The sequence below is a fragment of the Amblyomma mixtum genome, chromosome 10 (genome assembly GCF_055824585.1).
Source record: "Amblyomma mixtum isolate Tamu chromosome 10, ASM5582458v1, whole genome shotgun sequence".
Classification (NCBI taxonomy): Eukaryota; Metazoa; Arthropoda; class Arachnida; order Ixodida; family Ixodidae; genus Amblyomma; species Amblyomma mixtum.
Window position 1 is genome coordinate 117740719 of NC_143021.1, and position 23671 is coordinate 117764389.

At 48.5% G+C, this 23671-nt stretch overlaps 1 protein-coding gene across 1 annotated transcript in view; it reads right to left on the reverse strand.

The window, feature by feature from the left end:
* Nucleotides 1–21766, reverse strand: part of LOC149326766 (lysosomal acid lipase/cholesteryl ester hydrolase-like) — a 139986-nt gene extending 118220 nt beyond the window's left edge. The window contains exon 1 of the mRNA XM_089564669.1: nucleotides 21668–21766. Coding sequence (XP_089420795.1) covers nucleotides 21668–21766 — 99 coding nt within the window. The remainder of the gene's footprint in view (nucleotides 1–21667) is intronic.
* Nucleotides 21767–23671: the final 1905 nt, after the last annotated feature.

Genomic DNA, 23671 nt, shown 5'->3' on the forward strand with positions numbered 1-23671 from the left:
CGTATGCACCGCTTATGTCCAGAAAGGCTAAAAACAGAGGTCTATTTTCCGCCTTAGCTATTTCTATGCATTGGATAAGCACGAACAGGCTATCATCTAACCGCCTACCCCTTCTGAACCCATTCTGAAGTTCTCCGAGTATCCTATTCCCTTCTACCCATGACTGCATTTTTAATTTCACCGCCTGCATTGCCAGCCTGTACATAACAGATGTTATCGTAATCGGACGGAAGGATTTTATGTTCATCTTATCTCATTTCCCTTTATAAATCAAATTCATTTTACTCTGTCTCCAGCTGTGCGGAATTTGCTGAATTGTTATGACTGCCTCCAATGCTTTTATCAGCGCGTCCTTGCTTCTTGGGCCAAGTTCATTAATCAGCTTAATTGGAATTTCGTCTATCCCTGCGGATGTGGTTTTAGGAATATTCGCTTCCGCCTTTTCCCAGTTAAGACTAGTCAGTTCTAAGCTGTTGTCTTTTGTGCTGTCCTATGTTGCCGCCCCACTTGGGGAGATTACCCCATTGGCGTCGCTAAAAGACGCAGCTATAAATGACGTAATGTAGTCCACAGCATCGTCTCCCTCTAAACATTCTCCCTCAGCATCTATAATCTGTTCCTGCTTTCTTTGATTTGTTTTTCCCAACCAGCTTATATGGTTCCAGAATTTTCTTGGCCCCCCTTTATTTGCCTCGCGAACATCAGCCAGCCATTTACCAGAGGACTGCTTTATTTTAGCCTGGACTAGGACCTGAACTTGCTGTTTCTTTTGTCGATAAGATTCCCATTTTTTTCCTATGTCCTCTACAGATAACTGCGCCTTCTTTGCTTCTCTGTGTTCCCTTGAAGCCACCCGTCGTTGTTCGATGGCCTCCTTAATTTCCATATTCCACCAGCTTCGTGGCTTCCTCTTTCCTCTCCAGCGGTTAACTCCTTTCACTTGTTTTATTTTTGTAGCGATGAGCAGTTCCAACTGATTATAATCCCAATTTTTCATGTGGCGTTTCTCAATTACTTCTTCTATATCGGCTGATATTAGCGCTATTTGTTCATCATTTAATTTTGCGTTGTCTTTTGGACTTCGTTGCATTTCTCTTTTGACTAGGGCTCCCAACTGTAGACTAATACGTTTATGATCACTTCCTAGGCTGTCCTTCCCCTCTTCGTCTATTTCCATTATTGCGAGCTTGCTATAGATGCCCTGCGACATAAGACAGTAGTCAATGGTTGTTTGCGTGTTACGGGATTCCCACGTGATTTGTCCCTCACATTTAGTTTCTCTATTGACAATAACTAAGTTGTGCCGCTCACACAAGTCTAGCATTAACTTCCCGTTACAATCTGTGTATCCATCCAGATCCTCGATGTGGCCGTTCATGTCTCCAAGAAAAATAATATCGACACCGTCTCCAATCTGCTTTATATCGTCATTGAGGCACTTAACTAGTGGTTGGCACAGCTACTGCTTTCTAGCGACGTGAGTCGAGCCTAATCTCTTCAGCGTAACGCCACAATCGCGCTCCTAGCGGAGAGCGCAGTAGTTAGGCGCCGGTGGTGGCACCGCCGCGGCTTGCGACGGCGCGAGTCGGTCGCCCTTCTCTTCGGCGTGATGTCACACATGACGTCACACAGCGGTCAACTAAAGGTCAATGGTGGCACCGCCGCGCCACGGCAAAGGCTGAAAGTGCAAGTAGTAAAGCTTTCGCTTTAAAAAAATCCACTTGGCTTCGACGTGGGCGTTGGCGGCCGTTTTAAGCCTCCCAGCCGAGCAACTGACCACTCCGGCAACCTAGGAAGGGCCACCTAGGTCTAACAGTAGCTTGGTTTGGGCTAGTTGGTAACAGTTCTTCGAAAGCATAGCGCAAAAAGGACACGGTCCAGTTCTGTGTCGTCCGTGTCCTTTTTTGCGCTGTTTTCGAAGAGCCACCTAGGTCACGTGAACTTATGGCATTATCAAAATCTTGCCACCGGATTGTGAGCAAACTGAGCGGCAGGTGAGAGTTAAATTGATGATCCACCGAGATAGGTTGCTCGGGAAGACCAAACTGGGTCTCTCAAGCCCCACCAATGTAAGCACCAACCATCGCAGGGCAGTGGCACAACGCCTAACCACTGCACCACGACGCCAGGAGTGATATAAAAACTCCCAGCAATCTATGAATACAAATTCAAGGATTATCCCTACCTCAAATATGTGCATTAACCCATTAACGCTACCGCGTCACACATTTGTGTCCTCCCCCGTTTTTTCTTCTGTACTGTTAGTACTTTAACACTCAAAAGGGTACAAATGTGCTTGTCGCACGGCGAGCACCATCTGGGTGCGTTTAGCAGCACCGTTCAGGGTGGCTGCTACCCAGCACCCGTCTGGAAGGATGCGCATCACCAGATGCCTGATGCAGCACATCAGGTCATGAGCCATATCCTAGCTCTTGATTTATGAATGACATTAACTCACGCGTCTAGTCCGTAATTGACGGCGGTTAAGGGTAACAGACTGGATTCCATGAGGAGGCAAGCAGGGGAGGCAGAAAGTTAAGACGCCGGGTGATATTAGGAAGCCCACGGGGGTAAGGTGGCCTTAGCTGGCACAGTAACGGGTTAATTGGAGAGATATGGGAGGGGCTCTTGCCATGGTTTGGTTTATTACTGGATTATTGCGGTTTAACGTCCCAAAGTGACTCAGAATATGAGGGACGCCGCAGTGAAGGGCTCCGGAAATTTCGACCGTATGGGGTTCTTTAATGTGTACTGACATCGCACAGCACACGGGCCTCTAGAATTTCGCCTTCATCGAAATTCGGCCGCCGCGTCCGGGATCGAACCCGCGTCTTTCGGGTCAGCAGCCGAGTGCCGTAACCTCTCAGCCACTGCGGCGGGTCTGCTTTGCCATGCAGTGGGTGTAGTAAGAACGGTGATGATGATGAAACCGCAAGCAGGAGCTCCGGTGGTTCAGTGGTTATGGTGCTCGGCTCCTGACGCAAAAGGCGCTGGTTCGATCGCGACTTCGGTGATCGCACTTTGATGGAGCCAAAAGGCTAGAGGCCCGTGTACTTTGCTATGTTAGTGCACGTTAAAGAGCCCCACGCGATCGAAACCCAAACCAAACCAAACCAAACTGAACCCAAACCATAAACCACGAGCTCGAAATTCATAAATATAATCACTATCTGTAATGTAGTACAGACAAAACGAAGGCATGAAACGCCCGAGAAATGATAAGTCACTTGCAAACACTTTTTTTGTGAAGCAGGTTATACGAGGGAAATGCTGGAAAGGTACAGCACGAACAGAAGCAGCAGCTGGAGTCATGCACATGTCCGTCTCACCCAAACTACCGGGGCATGCAGGGTAAGCAGCACCAAGCATCCTGATGCAGTACGACTGAATTCAAACGGGGCGTAGACTAGGGCCATACATAGTTTCTTGTTCGGCTTGCAATCTAGCGATGCAGCAAGCTTGGAACCTCAGAACTTTTCTTTTTCTTAAGTAGGGGGAGATGGGGGCGGTGAAGATTAGTGTTTTAAAGCGCAGCTCCTAGGTGCCCGTTTCTGCGTTCCGCGGCGTCGCCGTCGCCTTTGCCCGTTGTAACCAGCAATGGCCACCTTTTAAGCTCCGAAAGCAACGGAGCGGGAGCTTAGAAACGAGAAAGTAAAAGCGCAACCTCCGACCCCCCTTAGCAACCGGCGCGTTGCTAAGGGGGGTGCATAGCAGCCGTGACGTCACACAGCAGCGGTAGAACGAGTGCGCGCGCGTCGGTGGTGGCAGCTACACCGCCGCTCCTTCGCCAGACGTCTCGTTGCAGTTGAGTGAGTGAGACGCGTGGCCCCGAAGCGGCCCAGTGTGTCCGCGCCAAGCGGTTCGGGGAAGCGGCAGTGGGTTAACCAAAAGGCTTTCACCAAGCACACTTTAGAATTTCCGAAGTGTCTTCGGTATTTTTTCGAGGAAAGGACTTGCGCAGTATTTGTCTTCCACAGTTGCGAAACCAATAGAGCGGGGGTTGGAAAGCAGAGGGTAAATTTTGTAAATTGGTTTTTGAGGAAAGGAAATGCGCAGTATCTGTCTCACACATCTCGGTGGACACCTCTACATATCATCAAATCACCACATTTTACAAACTCAGCCGCATGACACTGCCACCACCCCACAGTAACTTGTCGCCCTTATCCAGCGCCACATGGCGACAATTACAGACAGGCTGCTTCATTTCCCCCCCACCGTCTCTCATGCTTTCACCCCACCTTTCCTCCTGATTGTGACACCTGTGGCGTGCCCAGATCCACACTTTTCCACTATCTTTGGGAATGTCCTTCCCCAAAGGCAGTACCCCCCACCCCCAATCTCACTCATTCTTCCTGGGAGGCTGCTTTACGGACCGCTCAGCCCGCCGGCCAGAAATGGCTGGTGGATCGGGCTTTACGTGAAGCACAAGCCCGTGGACTCCTGGACCAGTAGGGGACCACCCTGGAAAGTTTTTTTTTTGTGTAATAAAGTTGTTTCCATCCATCCATCCATCCTGAACCAGAGGGAAGGCGCATAACTGCCTTCTTGGCACAGTGGACACCTCAGTCGTGCTTTAAGCTACGTGGCGGTAGTGCAGATGTGCGCTGCATGCTTTGGCATTGACAACATTGTGCCATAAACGCTGCCACCTGCCAGGGTAAAAGGGTGGGCGTTCACTTTAATGTAGATATAAAGACAAGCGGGAATTTATTACCACTTATGCGGAAGAACATCCCGTTCCTCTCGCTCGTAACGGCTCCCACAGCTGTGAAAACCTCACGAAATACTTGCGCAAACCTCGTCTTTGAGAACCAGGCATTGGTGCAGCAAGTCGAGCATACATACATCTATTTCTCCGTCCACAAAGCTTCCTTCAAGACAATCAAGAACTGTTAATGGAGTGTTTCTTGAAGAAGAAATTTGTGTGAAAAATAACAAGTTGTCTGTAATTGTGCATACATGTCTTGCTCGGATTTTTTGCCTCAATCTATCGAAAAGCTGAAACAGCTTATGAGCTGCGGCAGTTTTTTGTTTACATATTTATTCAACTTTATATCTTTTCGTTCAATTTTCCCTATATTTCTCTGAATCTCTGCTGCTCAAAGGTGTATTTGTGTGATGCATATAATAACTTATACTGACATCAGCAGTAAAAGCATGCATACGCTAGGAGTGATCGATTAAATCATAAAAGTTTCCGCACTGTATATTTCAGTACTGCTAATCATGGTCACGAACAGGGGTTGGCCAGTCAGTGTCTTCTACTGGGACATGATAAAGTTAAGTTACTGAACAAAAAGTTTTAAGACTGACAATATAAAACGAATTCGTTCAGCAACAATATGATTTGCAATAATAACGTCCCAGGATTTAAGAGTTTGTCGGAAATCTGATCTGAGCGCGAAAAGTTGGTAACCGAAGGAGCATCTGCCCCTCTGAAGAAATTTGTTTGGAGGGGAGAGGGGGTGGTGACCACACAACCCACCCCCATGTTCCAGAGTCCCTGCAGCAAGCACCATGGCATCATCACCAACATAAGCCTGATTATGCTCACTGCACGGCAAAGACCTCTCCTATGCCATTCAAAATTAACCATGTCCTTCGCCCATTTTAGGGAAGATAAACTCAATAATTCAACTATACTAAAACAAACGCACACCCAAAGCAGAGCAGATGAATAAGTGCGCTCAATGCTTTTTCTCGTATTTTGTCAAAACATACCCCTGCCCCTTACTCATTCCCCACCCGCCTCCACTGTCTATTCTCTTTTTTCCCCTTTCCCAGCACAGCCCCGTTGAGGTGGTCCCTATCATTATAGGAGACAATTATAGAGCTCTGCATCTCTTTATTTTTCTCTACAATATCCCCCCCAGCGCCGTCTCCCCAATCTAAAGAAGCCTCACCTATTGTTACAACAGCTGCAATTAAATTGTTCCAGGCCCTCCAGAATATTTAAATGTAAAAAGTAGGTAATACTTAGCTTAATAAAAAAATAGGCAGTGGCTTAGCTCCGGTTAAGCCTGCATATACAAGCGAAGAGCTCTAGTTATGCTTGGTTTGACGGCCATCCACACATTGCCTGTACGGAGGAGGAGACGGAAATCGGCGCGTTCAAAACTGCCCTCAGGAATGCGGAGAGGAGAGTTGCCGGCTGCGACGCGGGCAACACGCGGCTGCAACTTTTCTTGTTGAAAACATTTGCTGAAAAAAGTAAAAGAAAGTAATTAAATGAAAGGTTGCACAACGGGCGGTGTCCTCATTTCATGACCCTAGTGGCTATCGCTGCCGCCCGGGCTTGTTTGATCAGCTGTTGCTGAATGGCAAGGTCCGAGCTGAGCAGAGTGGCCTCCCATTGCTCCGTTGTTCTAGGGAATTTTAGTTCCAATGATTTTTGCCCAACGCACCCACTTGTAATGTGGTATGTTGTGGGACGATCTTCACACCATGGGCGGGAGCCTTCGTAACAGCCCGGGAAAATAATGTGGTGCTTATATGGATTAGGAAAGGTGTCGGACTGGAGTTGCCTCCATTCGCGCGCCTCTTGAGCATTTAGCCTTTTGTGCGGTGGGGGGTATTGCTGGCGAAGCGTTATAAAGCGTTCTAAATCGCTTACGCCGCTCGAACTTATTGTTCTTTGGAATTACAGACGAACTCGGTGAAACTTGGGCACAATCTGAAGAACGCGTTGTTTCCTTTTGCTCGGACAAGCTTGACATTTCTATTGAAAATCATCAGATCGAACGTGCGCATCGATTGGGTCGATTCGAGGTACGCAAAAACCGCCCAATCATTGTCAAGCTAACGCATTTCAAAGGCAAATCAGGGATATTGCTTGCTGGTCCGAAGCTGAAGGATACATCGTTTTCTATCCGCGAGGATTATTCAGCCAAGGTACGCGTGGCTAGAAAGAAACTTTTCACCTATGGTCAACAGAAAAACACCTCTTTCAAGATTCGTTTTGACAAGCTGCTTATTGGCAAAAAGGTTTTCACTTACAATGCAGATACGGATTCCGTTGTCGAACTAAAACCATAGCGATTACTGAAAACAGCGAGACCCCCACAATCGCTTCATTCCAATCCACAGCGCAGTCGCTCAATCCATACCTACAATAATATTTCGCTTTTTCTGACAAATATTCGGAGTTACCTGCCCAAAAAAGAATCTGTTGAGGCTCTTCTTGACGACCACAGCACTGACATTACATTATTCACTGAATCCTGGCTAACATCCGATATAGATGATATCGAACTCTTGCACGACAATCAATCATATCACTCCTACCAGCGAGACAGAGTTGGCCGTCGGGGAGGCGGCAGTCTTGACCTGGTGAAAACAAGCCTTTCTTCTACCCCAGTTGATATCAATTGCCACAGTGAAATACTGTGCATCAAATTTAATTTTCCCTCTTGCACCAACATTATAATTGCATGCTATCGAGCCCCCGACACGGATCCTTCTTTCATTAGCGACCTTCACTCTGTTCTTGAGGACTTGCAGTCTCGATTCTCTCATGCCAACTTCATACTCTGCGGCGACTTCAATTTCCCAGACATCGATTGGGATAACTTGACTGCGTCGTCTCGTCCATCAAAATATTTCTTAGATCTTGTCCTTACGTTTAACCTTACCCAAACAGTGTGTGCACGAACTCGAGGCTCAAACATACTTGACCTAGTCCTTGTATCCAATCCAGAATTAGTTCAGTCGCTTTCGTGTACTAGTGGTCTGAGTGATCACTGTATCATAACTTTCAACCTGTAAATTGAAATTCCTATACTCCAACCGTCTGTTAAATACATCAGCGATTATTCTAAGGCCGATTTCCCAAGCATTAACTCCCGCCTTGAAGAATTTCTTCATACGTTTCAAATTTCCATACATAGCAGATCCGTGAATAACAACTGGTGTCTTTTTAAAGAGAAAATGTTATCGCTTATAGAAGCTTACGTCCCGCTCATTTGCATTCGAGGGGATGCCAATAAACCATGGTACTCAAATGCGCTGAGGAAGTTGTCGCGAAAGAAAAAACGCCTATTCCGTAATTCAAAGAAATCAGGATGCGCTAGGAAGTGGGACAAATACTTTGCAAGTCTGCACGAATACACGCAGTTATTACGATCTTCAAAACGAAAATTCTACTGTCACGATCTCATAGAGATAAAGCGGGTAAACCCCAAGATGTTTTGGAACTTGCTCACGCCCAATAAAAACAGCTCGCACAATATTTCCCTGAAGGCACGAGACGGCTCCGATGTTCCAATTTCCGAGCGCTCCGACGTCATGAATTCCTATTTCACGTCCGTATTTACCCAGGAGCCAACAGCAAACATCGTTTCCGTGCCAAGTCTAAATTATGCACCTACGCCACCTGTTACCAACACAGCAGAGGGAATTTTAAAATTCATAGATAATCTAAAGATGTCCACTTCCCCTGGACCAGACAACCTCCCTGCTAAGATTTTTAAAGCAACTAAATATTTCACGAGCCAAATATTGCAACTCATTTTTGCCCAGTCTCTTAACACTAGTCAGATTCCAGACGACTGGAAATTAAGCAAAGTTGTACCGGTCTTCAAAGCTGCAGATCGCTCCGACCCCTCGAATTATCGACCAATTTCACTGACATGTATCTCTTGTAAACTTTTCGAACATATAATATACTCGCATGTCGCATCTCACCTTGACCACAACCGTTTCTTCTTTCCCAATCAGCATGGTTTCAGGGCAGGTTTTTCGTGCGAAACTCAACTGTTCGAACTTACAACTGATCTTCACTTGAACCTAGACTCTGCCTTCCCAACCGATATAATTTATTTAGACTTCGCCAAGGCTTCGATCGCGTCCCTCACCAGCGTCTCTTTTCCAAACTCTCAGCTCTGTCGCTTGACCCGCTTGTCTTATCCTGGATCCACTGTTTCTTAACTAACCGCTTGTAATTCACCGTCATCGCCAGTCGGGCATCTCAAACTACTAGAGTCATCTCCGGGGTTCCCCAAGGATCGGTTCTTGCTCCATTACTCTTTTTAATCTTCATCAACGATTTGCCATCTGGTATTTTATCATCTGTCCATCTCTTTGCGGACGACTGCGTCATTTATCGCCGCATCAACAATAGCAGTGATCAGGAATTATTACAGGATGACCTAAGCCGAATTCAGAAGTGGTGTTCCGACTGGCTAATGCAGCTCAACGTTTCTAAATGTAAGTTCATGCACATCTTACGTAAACGTTCGATTCTTCATATTTCGTACTCCCTGAACTCCATAGCACTGTCTCAAACTAATTCATACCGGTACCTCGGCATCGATATAACAACCAACCTAACCTGGGCTGACATCACGAAACTATGTGCTAGTGCCTCCAGATCACTCGGATTTATCAGGAGATCACTTGCCATGTCCACCGCAGCCACCAGACAACTAGCATATGAAACGTACATCCGAACTAAACTAGAATATGCCTCAACAATATGGAATCCTCACCAAGCCTAGTTGATAGATTCACTCGAAGCCATCCAGAATCGGGCAGCACGCTTCATCACCTCACAGTATAAATCTCAGCTCAGCATCACAGCGTTGAAATCATCTCTCGGCATCAAGTCATTAGCCTTTCGCAGGAAAACTTCAATTCTTTGTATTTTTCAGAAACTGTACTTTAATTTTCCAGCACTTCGAGAAAACCTTCTACGAGCTCCGGTACGATCATCTCGTCGTTTATTTAACTCCTTAAGCATACAGCGTTTGCACGGCTCCACCAATTCTTTCAATAAATCCTTCCTTCCCAGTGCGATAGAAAGCTGGAATAACCTCCCGAACACATTGCCATTGAGACTAATTCTTCCAGATTCAGACAGCTCCTAATCAACCATCTCATCGACAAATAATTTTTTTCTGCACCCTATGTCAGCTTCCAAGCCCTGCAAACTGACCAGCCTGTTCTACTTCCAAAGTTGTAATCTGTTTTTGTTTATATTTCTGCTACACTCTGTAATGACTTGATTATTCGAATTTGTTACTTCTGTCTTTTTTCGTCTTTTTCTACTTTTTTTCTATTCTATATTTTATATTTTCTATATTTTTACGTATTTCTATATGCCTGCTATATTTATATTCCTTTTATATTTATATTCATGTATGACTGCTGAAGACCCCTGTACCACCTCCCCCCCCCCCCCCCCCCCTTATGTAATGTCCCTAACGGGGCCTTTAAGGGCTAATAAATGATAATGATGATGAAACGGTGGACGAGGAGGCGAAGCGCGCAGTTGTAACGACAGCGGGGTGGCGACGCACATGCGCAGTAGCGCGCGGCTGCGCGGAATGGTCTAGCGACGGTGGTGGTGTGACACTTTTATTAGAACAACCTTTCTATTAGGCGTTCAGTACGTCCTGGGCCAAGGCGACGAAGGTACGTTGCAGCCTCAGATCCAGGGAGGCGAGCCTGATGGGCCACGGTGGGGGTGGGGGGAAAGGATAGGCGGGGGACTGGAATGCTGCGTGGCACTGTGTAAGGCAGTGTTCTATGTCTGCATATGTGTGTGGACAGTTTGGGCACTGAGGTGTGGAAGTGTACCGGCACAGATAAAGTTTGGCTGGTGCACGTAGGAGATTAAACTGTATTCGGCGAAGAATGCGAGCTTCAAGGATCGATAAGGATGGGTGTGGTGGTGGTAAATCAACTAAGTCCAATTTTCGCTGCGTGTAGTATTCGTCGACAGTGTGTCTGTAAGCCCTGACCGCCTGCTCCGTCGGTGGGCTCGTCCATGGGATCCCCGGCGCCCGGTGTATAGTATCGCAGGCAAGCTGGTGAGCCAGCTCATTGCCGGGGATGCCCATGTGACGGGATCCACCGAAGGGTCACCTGTCGTGGGCTTAATGCTATGAGGGCGGCATCTAAGGCCGATCGGGTAGGGAAAGGGAGGGCTCTTTCATGGAAGGCACGCAGAGCTGGGTCAGGCGACGGAGTCGACGGCGGCGACGGCTGCGGCAGCGGCGAGGAGCGACCACCTGCGCAGCGCGTGGCGTCACTCGGTTTCGCGCATGCGTATAACTCACCAGTTCGGTTCACGCGACGCTCGGCTCTGACCCGCGTAGTGAAGCTTTTCGCTTCAAAAATGCGCATGACGGAGAAGATTTTGAAGGCCTTCTGACAAGTCATTGTTTGACTTGCAGTGATTGTTCACCAAGATCGCATCACACGTGCGATCATAGAATCAGGACTGATATGTAGTCTGTGGGAGGCCTGCATAAGCTCCGCCTCTATTGCTCACTCAGAAAAAAATTCCCCTATTCGCGCACGCGTATACGATGACCAGCTCGATCGGCATGCATATAAGTGTGGAAATGTTCGCAATAAAGATACGTTGGAAGTTCAGCGCTTGTCTCTGTCTGTCTGCAATGTCCCCGTCTTTTGTGCGCTACTGTGCCTGTTATTATGTACCAACAGGCTCAATTCGCCACATTAATCAATACTTAGCTCGTTATTCTATGTCAGTTCCTGTCCTTTGAAACGTACTCTAGGAATGTATGTAGAAAACCAGCGAAAAGGACGCATTCACAAGGAGGAGAAGTACACAGGACAACGCTGGAAACACAACTGAAAATTCTTTACTTAGCCAACATCAGAACAGGGCGCACATGCGCGAGAGCACCACAAATGCTATCAAAACAGCAAAACACAAAACTGATTAAGCGAGCGAAGAAACATGTGGCAATATATGTCCCATTCATGAAAGAGTACTCTTTTGCCGTGAACCTGACAGAGCTGTCGCTGACGCATTCAGTCCCTAACTGCTTGATTTTAAAAGCTTCTAAGATTTCTCGTTCTATCTGTGTTTTGCCGCGGCCGATGATTTTGACATTATGGAACAAAGGGGTGCAGTCTTTGCAGTGGTTGCAGTGTCTTGGAAGATTTGCTGTGTTGCCTGGCTGCAGCGAAGTGCGGTGCTGCCTCATACGGTCGTTGACGCATTGACCCGTTTGACCTATGTAGGCCTTACCACAGGACAGTGGGGGCGAGTAAACAACATCGGTTGTGCATTTGGTGAACATGCTCTGGTGTTTAACATTGCATTTATTTTTTGTGCTGATTTTTGAGATACGTGAACAAAGCGACGACAGTTTGGTGGGCGCAGAAAAGACTACCTTAACACCGTATTTCTTGGCTACCTTCTTAACGTTATGTGAGACTTTACGCAGGTATGGCATTACAGCAGGTCTGGATTCCTCACTAGGCGTTTCATCTCTTTTGTATTGTGACTTAAATTTACTGGTCAAGGTCTCAGCAATAGAAACGAGGACGTCCTCAGGGTAGCCCGCTGACCTCAAGCGGTCAAGTTGCTCACGTATCTCAAAAATCAGCACAAAAAAGAAATGTATTGTTAAACACCAGAGCATGTTCACCAAATGCACAACCGATGTTGTTTACTCGCTCCCACTGTCCTGTGGTAAGGCCTACATAGGTCAAACGGGTCAATGCGTCAACGACCGTATGAGGCAGCACCGCACTTCGCTGCAGCCAGGCAACACAGCAAATCTTCCAAGACACTGCAACCACTGCAAAGACTGCATCCCTTTGTTCCATAATGTCAAAATCATCGGCCGCGGCAAAACACAGATAGAACGAGAAATCTTAGAAGCTTTTAAAATCAAGCAGTTAGGGACTGAATGCGTCAGCGACAGCTCTGTCAGGTTCACGGCAAAAGAGTACTCTTTCATGAATGGGACATAGATTGCCACATGTTTCTTCGCTCGCTTAATCAGTTTTGTGTTTTGCTGTTTTGATAGCATTTGTGGTGCTCTCGCGCATGTGCGCCCTGTTCTGATGTTGGCTAAGTAAAGAATTTTCAGTTGTGTTTCCAGCGTTGTCCTGTGTACTTCTCCTCCTTGTGAATGCGTCCTTTTCGCTGGTTTTCTACATACCATGCACCAACTGGCCCAACAAGCTACGCTTCTTCAGTACTCTAGGACTGATAAAACCTGTCCACCAAATTCGAAAATTGGATTTTCTCAGCTTCCCTTGGTAGGTAGGTAGGTAAAAACTTTATTGATGAACCAAGTAAGGGAAGGAAGTAGGGGAGGTTTGGTTGGCTTGGTTCTTAATCCCGGTTGGCGGCCATCAGTCCATGACTTCCGGCGACCTTCTCCGCCCATTCCACCAGCCTCTTCTGTGAGGCCTTCTCGGAGCTAGAGACCGCGATCTCCCAACCTTCTAGGTCTGTGAGGTTCCAGCGAGATGGTGGTTGGAGTTCTCGGCGTATGAAGAGTATGTGTTCAAAGTTTGCTCTCAGAGCCCCACAGAAAGAGCATTCGGGCTTGTATTGATCCGGGTGTATTAGTGCCAGATAGGCCGGTGAAGGAAACGTTCTGGACTGGAGTTGCCTCCATATAGTCTGTTGTTCCTTTGTGAGGGTGTGGTGTGGTGGTGGGTATGTGAGCCTTTCCTCTCTATAGTGTAGCGTGATTTCATTGTAGGTGATTAGTCTGTCCAGCGCGCAATCCCTCTCCACTGTTCGGCCTGCTCGGTTGAAGTACGCTCGAGCAATAGAGTGCGGCTCCTCGTTTCCGGCGTTGCCTGCGTGGGCTGGCACCCAAACTAATTGAATTGGCCTGGGGTCGTGGGGGTTTGATTGGAGAATTTTGTAGGTGGCAGAATGGATCTGTCCCTTTGCAAAATTCCTGATTGCGGTTTTGGAGTCGCTCATTATGAGTGTGGCAGTGAAAGATGCTATGGCCAGTGCTATGGCCGCCTCTTCCGCTTCGAGAGAGGTGATTGCCCTTATCGAGGCCGAAGCCTTGTGTTTGAGGTCGTGTGACACCACGCTTAGGGCGTACGCTGGGTTGCATGAATGTTCTGCCGCCTCTACATAGGCTGCGTCTACGTTGTCCGCGTGTTTTTTATACAGGGCTTTGGCGCGTGCTTCGCGTCTTTCCCGGTTGTGGGTTGGGTGTACGTTCTTGGGTAGTGGGTGGACGATTAGCTTTTCCTTGATTTGCTTAGGAATGCTGTGGGTGTTGTCCGGAGGGGGACCCGTTGGTTTGATGTTTAATGCGGCTAGAATGTGTCTGCCCGTGTTTGTGGAGGATAGTCTGTCCAGTTGTGCTGTGCGGTGGGCTTCAGTCAGTTCTTGTAGAGTGTTGTGAACCCCCATGCGGAGGAGTCTGTTGTTAGAGGTCCCTTGTGGGAGATTTAGGGCCGATTTGTAGGCCTGTCTTATTAGCGAGTTTACTTTGTCCGCTTCTATCTTTGTGAGGTGAAGATAGGGGAGTGTGTATACCATTCTGCTAATCACGAATGCTTGCACTAACCGCCTTAGGTCATGTTCTCGCATGCCTCGGTGCTTGTTTGCTATTCTTTTGATTAGCCTGATGGTTTGATGTGTTATGATCGTGAGTTTGGAGAGTGTCTCTGTATTGAGGCCGTTGCTTTGAATGAACATTCCCAGAATGCGGAGTTTCTGTACCTCCGGTGCTGGGAGGCCGTCGACCTTCACGTGTTTAGAGGGGTTTCCCTTTATGTGACGGTCCGCGGTCGGGTGGAGCAGCAGGATTTCGGATTTGGTCGGCGAGCATGCGAGGCCTATGCAGGCCGCGCACTCGGCTACCGCGTCCGCTCCCGCTTGGAGGGTTTCCTCCATTTCGCCGACATTTACCGTGGTCGTCCACAGGGTGATGTCATCTGCGTAGAAGGAATGGGACAAATGTGGGATGCGCTGTAATTTTCGTGCCATCGGTATGAGGGTAATGTTGAAGAGTAGTGGAGATAAAACGGAGCCTTGGGGTGTGCCCCTGCTTCCTAGGGGGAAGGGGGAGGATTTCGCGGACCCAAACCTTATCTCCGCCGTTCTGTTATTCAGAAAGGCGGTTATGTAAGCGTGTGTTCCAGTACCTACGCCTAAGTCAGATAGGGCGCTTAGTATGGCTTTGTGCTGGACGTTGTCAAACGCTTTCGTGAGGTCTAGGGCTAGTAGTACTCTCGTGCGCTTGGCGTGTCTGGGGTGTAGAATTTCTTCGGAGATCTGGAGCGTCACGTCCTGCGTGGACAGATTGCTTCTAAATCCCAGCATCGTATGGGGGAAGAGATCCTGGTGGTGCATGTGGTTTTGGAGACGGTGGAGAATAACGTGTTCGAGGAGTTTTCCCAGGCATAAGGTGAGCGATATGGGACAGAGGTTCGCCAATTGAAGTGGTTTTCCTGGCTTTGGAATAAAGGTGACCTTAGCGTGGGTCCATTCCGGGGGGAGGGTGCCCTCCCTACAGTGTTTGTTGAACAGTTTCGTTACTGCTTAGATCGAATTTTCGTCCAGGTTCCGTAATGTTTTGTTCGTGATTTTATCTCCGCCCGGCGCCGACGTGGTGCGCAGTTTGTGCACAGCTGCCCTCACTTCCCACGTCGATATGTCTTCGTCGAGCTCGGGGTTCGGAGGGCCTGAGCATTGGGGGAGTGGGGTCCTTGAACAATGCGCAGGCCAGATTCCTGATTACCAGAAGAATCGACTGTTTGCCGAGTTGGTGCATGACTCGATGATACAAAACGCAAGAGTGGACAGAACGAACGAAATAAACTTTTTTGGAAACTTGGTTGGAAATTTTCGAAACTGTTATCGCTGTATCTGTCCTCTACTTACACCGAGTGCGGAGGGGGAGGTTCCATCTATTTACAAAAACGAGGTGTGTGCATTGGCTCGTGCCTTGTACCAGTATTGAGCACTACCTATCTGTATTTTTGCAACAGAAAACTTTTCATCAGCCTGGCAGGTTTGGGAATCTCAAGAATTTTTAGGCACGCTGACGATTACTTGGTCTTGCTATGGTCACAATGACCGTTCTGCTTCCACTGCTGCTGTTGTTTCTGCTTTTAAAGAGAGCCTCCGACCGCTAGTTTTAACATTTGAAACTCCTGAAAATGACAGCATGCGTTTATTATTTATTTATTTTATTTTCACAATACTGCACACCCTCATTTGGGTCCAGGGAGGGAGGGCAGAAAAATACATTCACTTAATACAGCTGCATCGTAAAACAAAGAGTAATAAAATTGTCTATCGTAGCACATATACAATCTAAAATAGCTCACAAAGTGCGTTGTCAAAATCAACAGCCGATATCACCTGTAGAGGCAGGGCGTTCCATTCGCCAATAGTCTTCGGGAAAAAAAAAATTTAAAAGCGTTAGTATGCGCCAAGTATGGGGCTAAAGTGTGTTTATGATGACGACGAGTTCTACGCGTCTCTGAAAACTGCACATAGGGGGCTGGAGAGATGCCTAGTTTTCCATGAATTAGTTAGTGAAGGAAGGTTGGTTGGTTGGTTTATGGGGTTTAACGTCCCAAAGCGACTGAGGCTATGAGAGACGCCGTAGTGGAAGGCTCCGGAAATTTCGACCACCTGGGGTTCTTTAACGTGCACTGACATCGTACAGTACACGGGCCTCGAATTTCTCCTCCGAACAAATTCAACCGCCGCGGCCGGGATCGAACCCGCATCTTTCGGGCCAGCAGCCGAGCACCATAGCCACTGAGCCACCGCGGCGGCGCAGCGAAGGAAGGATAGGCGCAGGCTATCTTGCGTCTGACGTGGAGAGGTTTAATATCATTAGCTGCCATTAACGGAGATGGGGAATCAGTTGTATTGTATTTCTTAAATATAAAACGTACTGCGCGCCTCTGTATTTTTTCTAATTCTCTTATGTCTTTTTTTGCATGTGGGTCCCAAACGATGGCGGCATATTCGAGTTTTGGTTTTATAAAAGTATTGTAGGCTAATAGTTTGCATTTGCTAGGTGCGTCCTTAAGTTTATGGCGAAGAAAACCAAGTTTACGTAAAGGTGAGGATTTAATGTGATTCCATTTCAGTTGCGAGTTTAGTATAATACCAAGATGCTTATACCTTGGCACTTCAACTGAAATGTCATTAACGAGATAGTTTAAGGAAAACGGATTGTTCTCCCTTGTTATCCGCAAGAGCACAGTGCAAGAGCACAGACCTCGCCCTTCGTTTCTCAACGTATCATGTCTGCTGGTGCTATGAGCCCAGAGCCTCCCCAATGATTCTGCTCATTCCAAAGTGGTGAAAAAGGGCACCACCAGCCTGCGCTTTAGGTATGCTATTCAGAAATCATGCCATCACCTTCAAACACACAGTTCTGGCATTGAAGTCTCGTGCCTTGTAGCTGCTGGATACTAACAACAATTGATGTTTGCCGTGGCCTGCAATAAGGGAGTAATTACTCATTGTCATCCACCCGAGCGCAGCCATACGGCTACAAAGGAAAGCTATACAGCTTTCTCAGAAACATCGTATAGTTAAAGAAAAATTCGTCCTGGTCCGGGGTTCGAACCCAGGACCACCGCTACACCGGAGCAGTCGCTCTACCAATTGAGCTAACAAGGACGGCAAGCTTATGGTAGAGCGAATTGATCAATAACTCGAAGTGGGAACTGTGTTAGTCAAATGTTTAAGGGAATCCCCCAAGGTGGAGTAGATTTGTAATAAGGGAGTAATTACTCATTGGCATCCACCCGAGCGCAGCCATACGGCCTCAAAGGTAAGCTATACAGCTTTCTCAGAAACTTCGTAGTTGAAGAAAAATTCGTCCTGGTCCGGGGTTCGAACCCAGGACCACCGCTACACCGGAGCAGTCGCTCTACCAATTGAGCTAACCAGTATGTTAACGAAGAAGCGTCAGGGAAGGGAGTCCGAGGAACCAGACAACAACATTAAGAAGACAGTCGTTCTTCCGTAGATGCATGGTGTTAGCCACAACCTGAGAAAGATTGCAAGCAGGATTGGAGTGGAAGTTCTGTTCTCTGCACCTGCAAAGTTCGGTAGACTGTGGGCGAAGGCAAATTCCGAAGAGGCATCACCTAAGCGCTGCCCATAAAACCGAAGCGTGGCCTTGTGGTAGAGCATCCGCCTCGCATTCGGGAGGTGCTGGGTTCGATCCCCAGTGCCGCCGGGTACCCACCGCTTTCTTTAATGGGTACAAGATTTCCCCTGGCCTGGTGCTCGGCTTCTTTAGGGTGAGATGCTTGGAAAAAGGGTCTTGGACCAAACCGTTACGCTGACGGGCCAGTGACTCGTTCCACCGTCAAACAACCCTAAATCAGCCTCGTGCGGTTGAGGCCCATTTGTGGCCCTTTTGTACTTGAGTAATTACTCCCCTTTTACTAATCTACTCCACCTTGGGGGGTTCCCCTAAACATCTGACCAACACAGTTCCCACTTCAAGTTATTGATCAATTCGCTCTCGCACTACCATAAGCTTGCCGTCCCAGTTAGATCAGTTGGTATAGCGACTGCTCCGGTGAAGCGGTGATTCCGGGTTCGAACCCCGTGACCAGGACGAATTTTGCTTTAACTGCGAAGCTTCTGAGAAAGCTGCTTAGCTTTCCTTTGTGGCCGTATGGCTGCGCTCGGGTGGATGTCAATGAGTAATTACTCCCTTATAACAAATCTATACTTCGACCTTAGGGGATTCCCTTAACATTTGACCAACACCGTTAACCCTTTGTACCGTGTGATGTAGGGGTGGTGTACAGTATTCCTCTGTCTTGCGGCAAGAAGTACATCGGACAGATTGGAAGATGTATTAATGAACGCTTGCTTCATCACCATAACGACGTGCAAAAAGTAGCCATAAAAGGCCACCTTGCTGCGCACTGCAGAGGGTGCCAAGACTGTACTCCCACGTTTTCCGGTGCACTTGTCGTTAGTAAGCATAAAGAAAAGGACACCAGAGAAATCATTAAGGCTTTCCTAATCAAAAAGCGAGTGAGGTTTGTGCGAGCACCCCCACTGTATCGTGGACAGAAAAAGAACTTGCATATTTGGCCGAGCGTGTGCATTGATATCGACACAGCTATCGTCAGAGCGGTGCGTGTGTTTAGTTTGTGTGTCTATTTGCTTTTTCCTTGCATCTTGCTATAAAAGGCAAGCCTGTGCAAAAAAACTACAGTTGCAGTAAGCTCCTTGTCCGTGTTCGTCCTTAGTTCGCCCTGTCCACTCTTGTGCCTAGTATCATCGATTCCTGATTGTGCCGAAAATAAGCAATTAATGTCAGTGAGTTCAATGCAAACACTTCATTGATTACACCATAACTGCAACTTCATTTTGCTAAAACTAGCTAAGAAGATAACCATGCTGTTTGAACTGTGTTCAGTTACCAGCAGGTTTTATAGCACTTCAAAAAAATTACGAGGAATTTTAGCGGCTAAAGTGATGAAAGGCGAAAGCCTGAGCGCTGCATTCTGCTACGTTATTGTGCACTTCCCATTCTGTTGGTGCATTAATTAACTGCCAATTAATTACGCTTAATCTTTGCCTTTACGAGTGGAACGCGACAGCGTGTTGTAGCGCTGCCAGGGAGTCCACGGAACGCCACCACCCGTTCGGCGCGATGCGTTGCCCATTGAACGCAACGCTTTTTGAGGAAAGGAAATGGCGTTGTAATTCTCTGTCATCTCGGTGGACACCCGAACCGCACCGTACAGGAAGGGAGGAAGTGGGAGTGAAAGAAGAAAGAGGAAGAGGGGCCGTAATGAAGAAACTGAAAATTGTATTTGAGGAATGGAAATTACGCAGTAACTGTCTATTTCGGTGGACACCCGTCAAAATTCGTGCGCTGGGACGTCACGGCCATTTCGACCAATCTGAAACGCGGACAAATTTGCTAACACGTCTTGGTCACGACAGTATGAGCCAGTAAAGGCTTTCGCCTTAATATCTTGAGGTGGCCACCAGAGCGAGCGAACGTGTGTCGCGTCGGCTCCGGAATTTTCGACTCTTTTGTGCGGTTTTTCAAGGACCCATGACCTGAAAGCTGCTGCAATCGGTTCGTAAAGTTGTTCCACATCATTTTCATCCACGTCTCTGCTAAGGGAGTTGTCCGGTGGTGGATACCGCTTTCTGCAGCCCTTGTAATAATTTAGAATCGCCGAATAATCTTGGGGTACAGGTTCGTTCCCCTCGAGGTCGCCTACGTTGGATGCTCGGTAATAAGTGTACCCTCGAGCTATCCTGTCCGCCTCTTGGTTCCCTGTTACTCCCGTATGTCCCGGCGTCCATACTATCGTATGCCTGATTGGTTCTTCGTTTGTTTGTCGTTGTGTTATGTGGCCCCCAGAGCGGAGTATGCGGAGCGCTCTGTGCCCTATTCTGCCGCGTAGGTAGTTGCGGCATGCTGTTTGTGAGTCTGTAAGGATTTTTAGAGACCGTTTAGACCGATAGCCCTCCGCTGCCGCTAGAGCGACGGCCGCTTCTTCAGCCTCGACTATCGTACAGTCTTGTAGTGATGCGCTGGTGATCTCGCGTAGGGTTGAGTCAATCACCGTTGTTACCGCATTGCTGTTGTGCTGCCCCGCTGTTCTGGTGTATGTGGCTGCGTCCACGTATACCGTCGTTTCTTGGGGTGCTAATGTCTTTTGTAGGTATTCAGCCCTTGCCTCTCTGCGTGCTTTGTGTAGGTTGGGATCCATGTTCCGGGGTATTGGCATTACTTTTAGTGTGTTGCGATATTCGTCCGGAATTGTTTCTGTCCTCTGTATTTCTTGAATTTGATCGGCGCGGCCCAGTTTCTTTAGGAGCTCCCTGCCAGATGGGGTCTGTTGTAGTCTGCGCAGTTGGGAGACTAGTTGTGCCTCTCTCAATTCATCGAAAGTGTTGTGTAGTCCTAGGGCTAGGAGCTTTTCAGTTGAAGTGCTGTGAGGAAGGTGGAGTGCGGTTTTGTAGGCTTTGCGTAGAATCACGTCCGCCTGTTGTACCTCACTCTTGATGGGATTATAGTAGGGGAGGCTGTATGTCACTCGGCTGACTACCAGGCTTCTGACCAACTTAAGTGTGTCCTCCTCTCGCATGCCATGACGTCTGTGTGAGATGCGCGTGATCATGCGGGCCACTTGTAGAGTGGATGCTTTGAGTAGGGCGAGAGTGTGAGTGCAGCGTTGGTTTGACTGTATCCACATCCCCAAGATTCTGATGAGTGTTTTTTCCGGTATCGACTTCCCGTCGAGGTAGACGTTCAACTTTAAGTCGTCGCTAGTGGGGACTGTGCGATTTTGTTTTCCTCTCCAAACTCTTAGGAGCTCTGATTTCTCGGTGGAGCAGGCTAGCCCTCTTTCTCTGACGTAGTTCTCTACGCAGGTGGCTGCCTTTTGTAATTTCTCTTCTTTCTCTCCGAGCGAGCCTGTGTTGACCCAGATGGTGATGTCGTCGGCATACATGGCATGGTGTATGCCGTCGATTGCTTTTAACTGTTTTGCCAAGCCAATCATGGCTATGTTGAGGACTCTGTCGCGTGGAGACAGCTACAGACGGGCTCCTACCCGAACCTACACGTACTCAACAAAATATATCCAACACAATACAATGACAAATGCCCTTGGTGCCAAGAACCCCCCACGCTGTACCACATAACGTGGGCATGCCAGAGGATAAGCGTGGTACCAGTGATAACAAACCCGAGTGCGGAGCAATGGGAGGGAGTGCTCTCCAGCGATCGTCGGGTCGACCAAGAAGGTCTGATTCGGCGAGCAAAACTGGCAGCAGCATCCAGCGGAGCCCTGGACTAAGGGCAACCGACCTTTGAGCAAGATGGACGAAGCCATCTCAAAACCGCCGAACACAATCCGAATCTAGAGCTAATAAAGTTTTCACTCACTCACTCACATCCACGTCTCGGGACTTTCGAGCCCGAACTTTGCGTGAAATTTCCCAGTATTGCTCCGAACGCGGGGCGAACGCCTCGCTTGGCCTCGCGCCAGGCATAGCTCGACCACGGAACGCCTTGGCGGAGCCCAGGCGTAACCACCCGATTCGTGCAACGCCATGGCCTCTCTCGACGTCGAGCGTGCCTGCAGCAGCATGGCTTACCAAGTTGAAGGGGAAGACATCACGCCCCTAGAGTTTGCTACCGATCCGAGATGGACCCGGGCATTTACGGCCCGCAAGCTAGCCCACCCAGCTTCGTTCTCGTCCAAGCAAGCCGTCTCTGCCACGGCCTCGCTACCCAAGTCTTCGCCACCGGCCGGCCCCGCCACACCGGCCCAGCCCCAAAAAGGCAAGTCGTCTTCGCCCACTCTACCTAAACTCAAGCGCCAGGCTCCGCTACCGAAATTGCCTACCCTGGACCTGAAAGTTATATTCCGACCCAACGGAGGCCTAGACCTTCGCCAGCACAACGGGGGCTTCCTGCTCTCCCTTCTGTGCACCATATTGAAACTCCCCGTGGAAGCTGTACGTCAACAGGACATTATCCGTATAAATACCCGCAACAACTCGTTCACCGTGAGTACGCCTTCAGAAGAGCGCGCGGCACGCTACGTGCAGATCACCTCCCTACTCGTCGGGGACACGACGTACCCGGTGAAAGCTTACATAGCCCAACCCGACAACGCCATCCGAGGCGTACTCTACAACGCCATCTATGACCAGCAGGCAGAAGAGATCGTCCACGACCTTCAAACCTACAACAAGGGTGATTCCTACACCATTTCCGACGCGAGGCAACTGGGCAAGACGAAGTCGATCCTTGTCACTTTCATCAACACCAAGAAGGTCCCCGGGCAACTCAAATTCTATGGGGCAATCTACAACTGCTACCCTTTCTTGGCGAAAGCCGAAGCATGCTTCAACTGTCGGAAGCCCGGACATCGGAGCGACGTGTGTACGGATCCTCGCCAAAATCTCTGCCGCAGATGTGGGGAGAATCATCCACCAGCCGAGCCACCCACGTGTGACGTCAAATGCATCCTGTGCAACGGATCGCACTTTACGGCTTCAAAAGAATGCAAGGTTCGCTTCAACCGCCCGGGCAACAAGAAAGCAGGCACCACCGCCAACTCTACCAAAGAAACGGAGGGGGAGCAGTCGTCGACCCACCGACAGTCACGAAGCCGGCAGCGGTCAAACTCGAGAGGCCGCGCCAACTCCCGCTCCAAATCCAAGTCTCGAACAAGGAACAACTCTACTCCACCGAAAGGAACAAGGAACAGATCACCGTCCTTCCCACCCCTGGGCAGCGGAGGCCAAGCGTCCGAAAAACAGGTGAGCTGGGGCCCGCGATCTCCCTCCTTGGTCCGGGAGAATAACCAGCTAAAGACACAGCTAGAAAAACAGAACAAGCAAATCCAGCAACAAAGCCAACAAATCGAGAACCTTAGCAAACAGCTTCAACTACTAATGCAAAAATCAACCACCCCAGAAAAGATGGATATCCCCAGAGATACACCTACTCCTACACCAGTAGCCAGCACACCAAGCTCCCCCACACAATGCCTCCCCGTAAAACGCAAGGCTAAGGAACCGACCTCTACCACAGCCGATAACGCAATGTCCCTCGAGACAATCTTTAGGGCTATTAATATCATCGAACAAAAGATAGAAAACATGTCCAAGGAAACAAAAACTTGGGCAGCAACAGTCAACAGCCGCTTGGCAGCGCTCGAGCAAAAGATGAGTGCACAAGATGCTATCATTGCTCACCATGAAAGCAGCCTAGACAAACTCTCCTCCACCCAACCCACATTCAACCCAATCGCCCCCGCTAAGTTAGTTCATGATGGAAGCAACACGCAAGGAACTTAGAGTGTGGCAGTGGAACTGCAGAAGTTACCGCTCTAAACGCAGCAACCTGCAGCTCTACATACAATCACTCTCCGACGCGGAGATCCC